Source organism: Urocitellus parryii, chromosome 13 (genome assembly GCF_045843805.1).
Source record: "Urocitellus parryii isolate mUroPar1 chromosome 13, mUroPar1.hap1, whole genome shotgun sequence".
Lineage (NCBI taxonomy): Eukaryota > Metazoa > Chordata > Mammalia > Rodentia > Sciuridae > Urocitellus > Urocitellus parryii.
This window is the reverse complement of record NC_135543.1, coordinates 49,710,489-49,717,501: the sequence shown is the minus strand read 5'-3', so window position 1 is coordinate 49,717,501 and position 7,013 is coordinate 49,710,489. Positions and strand designations below refer to the sequence as shown.

Sequence of the window (7,013 nt, the reverse complement as noted above, 5' to 3'; positions counted from 1 at the left end):
GGGACCATCCTACAGGTTCCACACACCAGGGGAACTATGATTTCTTCAAGTAATAATAAGAATATCCATCCATGTGGGTTTTCCATTATTTTGCTATATATATATATATTTTTTCCCAAAACCCAAGAGCATTGATGCTATTACCTATTGTGAACTTTCACTCCAAGAAAAAAGAAAGCTATCTATAACTCACACTCCATAGCTTGCTGTTCAGAATCCTCCTGACCTTTTCCCAATGTTGCTGTTCCACCTTCACCTCCTGCTCTTCTTGTTGTGTTCTGTTCATTGATACATGTGTTAATTGATGGGTCTGATATACGCTAGACACAATCCTAGGCCCCTAGGGGGAAAAGCAAAAACCCTAAAATGGTACCTACTCTCATGGAAAGAAGCACATGGCTAAAAGTAAAATTCTGCATAGTGTTAAGGGGATCCAGTCTAGTTTAGAGGCCAGGTGTGTTGTCCCTGAAGAAGTGACAATTTGAACCGAGATCTATCGATGCCTCAGAGTTATCTAGACAAAGGGGTTAAAGGTGTTGTGACTGTTGGGATGCCCTTCTGTCCCTGGTCTAAAGGTAGACACACATGACCCAACTGGGTCTGATACCCCCTTGCAAGTCAAATCCTGAACAGAGTCACCTGAGCACATAAAACCACTGCAGCTGTTTCACCCTGACCACGGGGCCCTAAGGAAGTGTCCACTGGTCCCACCTTCCAAGTTTCTGAGCTACCTGGTTCCAGCCCTGGCCCAGGCATGGTCCTCCAGTTCTCCTTTGATTTTGTGAGTCAGACAGTATCCTCCCATTTTTTGCTGAGTTAGTCCTGATTGTAACTAAAGAAAGAACCCAGACTCCCCTAGAGGAGTCAGAAGGTCCCTGAAGAGGGAAGCTCAAGGGATATTCCACATCCCCGATGCCTTGACACTCCACTTTTCTTGACCTGTTGGCTCACGTTTTCCATTTTTTATTCTTGGTAATTTTGGGGAGCTACCTCCATTATTTGATTATTCACCTACATATATATTTTAACTGATTATTTTTTCTTAAAGAAGGGAGAAGAGAGGATGGAAGGAAGGAAAGGGTAAAGGAAAAGAGAGAAAGAAAGGACTGGATAAGATAGAAAGGGGGTGGAAAAGGAAGAAAGGAAATACATCCAGCTGAGTAGTTTCTCCCCTACCAGAAAGCGAATGACCCTCTCTGGAATGCCCAGAACCTGCTTATTGGACTCACAAAATCCTGCCTGGCACTGATAATATGTGTCTGTATTCTATTCTGCGGGATAGACTTCTTTGGGACAGGATCTTTTCAAATTCCTCATTTTCTCCTCCACTGTGCCTGAGTCCTGTGCTTTAACCTAATAGATGTTACAAAGATCTTGGTTGGCAGCCAGTAATGATGGCACATACCTGTAATCCCAGCTACGGAAGGCTGAGGAAGGAGAACTGCAAGTTCAAGGCTGGCTGGGTCAATTTAGTGAGACCCTGTCTTAAAAAGGGCTGGGACTAAGCTGAGTTTGGTGGTCCACACCTATAATCCAACTACTTGGGAGGTTGAGGCAGGAGGATCACAAACTTGAAGCCAGCCCTAAACCAGGCCCTGAGCAACTTAGTGATACTCTATCTGAAACTTTTTAAAAAGGGCTGGGAGTGTGGTTCAGTGGTAAAGCCCCTCTGGGTTCAATCCCCAGTACCTCCCCAGCCCCCCACCCTTAATAATAGGGTGGGGGCCGGGACTGTAGTTCAGGGGTAGAGTACATGTCCAGCATGTACAAGGCCCTGGGTTCACTCCCTAGTACAACAGAAAGAAGAAAAGGAAAAAAAAAAATAAAATAAGCAAATTCATATTATTTTTCTGCCTATAACATAAGAGAATTTCCAATTTATCAAACTGGTATCTAGATTTCATGGGGCTTTTTAAAATTTGCACATTTGATAGGCAGAAAATGATGTCTTGTTTGTTTTCATGTCTTTGATTATTGTGAAATTGAACATATTTCCCAGAGATTTTTAAAACTAGTTTTATTTTTTCCTTTTATGAATCATCTACTCCTGTCAAAGCATTCTTAATCAGCACTCTGCTTACCAAGTTTGAAAATGTTCCTTAAGATGCTGAAGAACTTTCGTTACTACATAGTCAATGAAGTTGGAACTCTCAGCACTTTCTTCAAGAGGAATCCCCAATGCAGATTTAGGGGAAGGTAGAATGCTTGATTCTACCACTGGGTCATCTTGTTTGGAAGAATTTCCTTCATGAGCTCTTGGAACTGCCTAAAAGAAGGATTGTCCAGTAAAATTAATACATTGGTCAGGATAGGCTAAGTTGTGCTGAGGGAACAAATTAGTCCCAACATTCCAGTGACTTCATATCACAAAAGTTTATCTCTTGTTCTTGTTACATGTCCCTTATAAGGGCACTACACTATATTGACACCTGGATGATAGAAGCACATCATCTCATGGCTAAGGCACCTGAACACCTGTCTTTTTTTCTCAGCAGAGGAAGAATATACATAGCTTTTCACTGTTGTATCCTAGAAATAATCCTTATCGTTTTTACTCATATTTCATTGGTCCCGCCTTGCTACATGGCATGACTTAACCACAATAGGAACCAGAAAACTGAAGTGAGCAGATAAAATGTTTAATGACTTTTTTTTTCTTTTCTTTTTTTTTATTGTTGGTCATTCAAAACATTACATAGTTCTTAATACATCATATTTCACAGTTTGATTCAAGTGGGTTATGAACTCCCAATTTTACCCCGTATACAGTGTTTAATGACTTTTGTTTGTGCCACTGGTATTAATGTGAAGTACAAAGTTTTGCTCTAAGTTTTCCTAGAAAATTCACAATTTATGGATGTATGTGTGAAATGCCCATCAGTTACTCGTAATGAATTCTCAAGTGTGTTTGCTTCAATTTCAATCGTTTACATGGCACTGAACTGACATGCAACCTGTTGTCATCTGAAGAGAACTATTTTGAAAATGTTTTTCAATAAATACCCTTATCAGAAGAACTAAAGCAAAAAAAAAAATTGAGGCCAGGTTGAAGTCAGTAACTTTATAAGTTTTCAAGTTTATAAAGGAATGACTTGCATAATATTTTCCCCTTCTTTTTTAGTGGATATAATATTCATAAAACTATATAAAGCCTTTTTGTCTAGTTTAATAAATAACCTTAAAGTAAACACACCTGTAACTACAACCAGGGCCCGAATGTTTTTTACTTCAATGCTTGCTATTTTATGGGTTTGCACTTTCCCTTACATGATTAAATAAGAACCAGGTCCAGATAGACCTGCTTGAGTTTGCATTCCAGTTCTCCCACTTACTAGCTACCCTTGTACTAGTTGCTTCTCGTCTCTTGTACCTCATCTGAAACACTGGGAATATAATACTACTTATCTGCTTATGGTTTGGATGTGGCTTGTCCCCACCAAAACTGATGTTAAAATTTGGTTCCCAGCAGAGCTTTATTGAGAAGTGGTGGAAGTGATTAGGTCATGTGGAAGTAAGTTAGGTCCAGAGGGACTGGATCGATTACCACCAGAGCAGAAGTTATAAAGCAAGCCTGGCACCTCTCCCTCATACTTCCTCTTGGTCTCTCTCATCCATGTGCTCTCCTTACATGCACACCTGCTTCCCTGTCCCCTTCCCATGTGGAGAAGCACATGGCCCTCCTCAGAAGCTAAGCAGAGTCACCCCATGATCTCGAACTTTCCAGTCTCTAGAGCTAAATAAACCTCTTAATTTTTATTTTTTTTATAAATCACTCATGCTTGGGTCCCCCATGGTGCTGGGAATTATTGAACTGAGGGCTTCATGCATGTTAAGCACATACTGTACCCCAGTCTCTGTATTCTGTAACAGCAACAAAAAAATGTACTAAGACATTACCTTATATGATCAATGAGGGGAATAAAATGGTCAGACTATATAGGAAAAATTGTTAGAACATTGCCCAAAACAAAGTCAATGCTCTTTAGTGATGATGGTTATCATAAAGATATATATATATTGAAAACCATAATTTTATTTTGTATGGAGGTTTTTATACATAGGTACTTTTGTTATCAATCTAAAGAACTTCAGATAAATCTGCTATTGTTACTCAGATACCCTAGAACAGGAGCAAATAAAGTATAGAAAGGAAAATAATGATTAAAAAAATTACACATCAACTATAGCTTTCTAAAGGTTGAAAGCACTGATAAAGATTTTCTTAAGATTTCATCCTTTAAGACAAACTTTTTCTCATTGACCCAAAAGTCCATATGTGTGAGGATAATTAAACACATTGAATTATTTTGCTCTCCTAGAGTGTGACCTAATAATGTCACAGAATTTGAATCAGCATCGACAGCAACAGTGGCTTTCAGCACCCTTTGGCTATGGTCTGCAATAACAAATGCATTTTATATTATGATTCAAAATACATATGTCTACTTTGTGTGTAAATATTCATATATCTGCACACTCACATGCACGTTGGAAATGAAAGTTCTTTGACATGCATATGACTTACTCAATGCACTGCATGCTACTCTTTTCTGTCCTATATTTTGTGTATTTATTTATTTATTTATTTTAAAATGTGCTTGTTTTGCTTATTTTTTCAAGCTATGCATGGACCAAACTTTGTGGGTTGAAATAGAGCTGGATGACAGAGCAGCAGGTCAAATTCCCAAGAAGCAGAGCTGGAGATCTTAACATGAGTGATTGAAAGGGATGCTCTCAGGGACCACTGTTAAGGGGGTGAGGAAAAGCAAACTAGAAGAGGGAGCAACTAAGCAAGGAAATGGCTTCAGGTGACCTCTAGCCCCTGGCTCCATCCTGCAGAGATGGATGGTGCTCAGTAGCCCCGAGGGAAGAAATCCCTTGGAGAAGTAGTCAGCAGAGTGGAAACTGGTAAAAAAGATGCCCAGGAATCTGGGTAGGGCGCCAACATCACATGCTGCTCAGAATATTGCATCTTTGATTGTTCAGCCTAGTGATTTTTGTGTTCAGGTGTTTTTAGGAACCCCTGAATACAAACCTCATCAGGAATCACCATGGTGCATTTATGTAATTAACGTGTAATGTGTGGTTGTGGGGGTACCTGTCTGAGGAAAGAAAGTAGGTCACTGTTTTATGCAACAAAGAGTTCTTGATTGAATGTGGGAGTCAGTATAGCTGCAACTGAAGATGACAGTATCTTCCTATGTGAAAATAAATTTATAAAGTGTGTGTCATTATCAGCCAGGGGGTTTTGCTCTGTGATAGAGGGCTTGTCTGGCATATGTGAGGCCTTAGGTTCTGTTCCCAAACACAGCAATAAATAAACTAAAATTAAATTAAATAGACATAATTCTCAAGGTCGCTCATAACTCAGCAGCTTATTATTATGTCAAAAACTAATAAGACTAGCTGGGTGTGGTGGTGAATGTCTGAAAGTCTGGCGACTCAAGAGACTGAGGTGGAAGGATCGAAAGTTTCAGGTTAGCCTCAGCAATGTAGCAAGGTCCTTAGCAACTTAGTCAGACCTTGTCTCAAAAATTAAAAATAAAAAGGGCTGGTGATGTAATTCAGTGGTAATATACCCCTGGGTTCAATCCTTTGTACCAAAATATATACGTATATGCACACACACTAATAAGAACTATAATTTACAGAACTCTTAAGGAACTTATGCTACTAGGTTTACAGATAAACATTTTAAGGTGGCTATTATTATTTCTATTTTTCAAGGGGAAAACTGAGGCCTAAAAAAGTTAAGGAACTTTCCCACGCTTTCTTAGCTGTTTCAAAGTCAAATTTTGAACTTCAATTGCTTTACCTGTAAGTCTTCCCCTTTAAAAAATGACATTGTCAAAAAAAAAAAAAAGCCAAAAATTCCAAAAAAATGACATTGTCTAGTTTTCCTTCCAGTTTACCTCCATCAGTTCTAGTCCTAAAACCATGAGCAGAATTAGCCATAACTGGATTAGAAAGTATTTTTAATTTTAAATTTATCTAAAGTATTTTGTGTTTTAAATTGATTTTCTGAAATAGGATTTCTTGTTCTCTAATGTAGCTCATTAAATCAAATCAGCCTGAATATAATCACAATGGAAATAGGAATATTCTCCCCCACTTGTTTTCATATTCAGATATAATTATTAAATAAACTAACGAAGAATCAAAGTACACACACATAATCTCCATACCTGCTCTCCTGCTCTGGATCTCGCCATTACCTTTATTGAATTAAAGATGTTCTCAGCTCCTAGGCTCTGGTTTGCCAGTTCAGACACCCAGCCAAACTGCTCGCTCATCCTCTCCATCAGATCCATGGTGTCCTCCAAGTGATGCTGGATCATCTGGACAACCTGGTCGTATTGCTCATTGGACACATTGACCAGTCTAAGGGCCTTATCCAATTCTATGTGTAGGTCAGCCACATCGGGACAGTCTAGCAAAGAAGACACATGGTCAAAGAGAAAGTCCCTGGAGCCTGGCGGTGAGTGACATGGGCTTAAGTCTCAGAGAGTTCCTAGTTTGTGCCTGCAGTTCTGATGAGTGGCCATTCATATTGTCCGTGTTGGTTTCCAAGGGGATCCAGTTAATAATATGGTTTTATGTAATAGAAACAAGGCTGGAAACAGAACTTCGTATTGTAAATACAACATTCCTAACTACCCATGTTAAGGAAAAAGAAATATTACTAAAGCAGAAGAAGATCCTGCTGTGCTCCTTCATAGCACATCCTCTTAATCTCCTTAAAAGGAAACTACTGTATTAAATTTAGATGTGAAAGTCCAGTACCAGTAATTGGCATAGGAAAGAGGAAACCCTAATGGTAAACACTTAAAGTTAGGACCAAAAATGTATAGTAAACTGTGAAAATGATTAGTGATGTTTGGAAAAATATTTTACTTATCTTGTATTTATCAGACATGAGATTATAACTAGAGCTAAGTAGTTAGCTCTAGTTATAATCTCATGTCTTAGAAGAAAGTATCAAGTATCGATAGTCTTAGAAGAAAGTATCAAGT

General features: G+C 38.8%; 1 protein-coding gene across 1 annotated transcript in view; it reads right to left on the bottom strand.

The window, feature by feature from the left end:
• Window positions 1-2,077: 2,077 nt before the first annotated feature.
• Window positions 2,078-7,013, bottom strand: part of Clul1 (clusterin like 1) — a 29,114-nt gene continuing 24,178 nt past the window's right edge. Inside the window, exons 7-8 of the mRNA XM_026380693.1 lie at window positions 6,216-6,430; window positions 2,078-2,266 (exon numbers count right to left, since the gene is read on the bottom strand). Of these exons, the coding sequence (XP_026236478.1) occupies window positions 2,078-2,266; window positions 6,216-6,430 (404 nt within the window). The remainder of the gene's footprint in view (window positions 2,267-6,215; window positions 6,431-7,013) is intronic.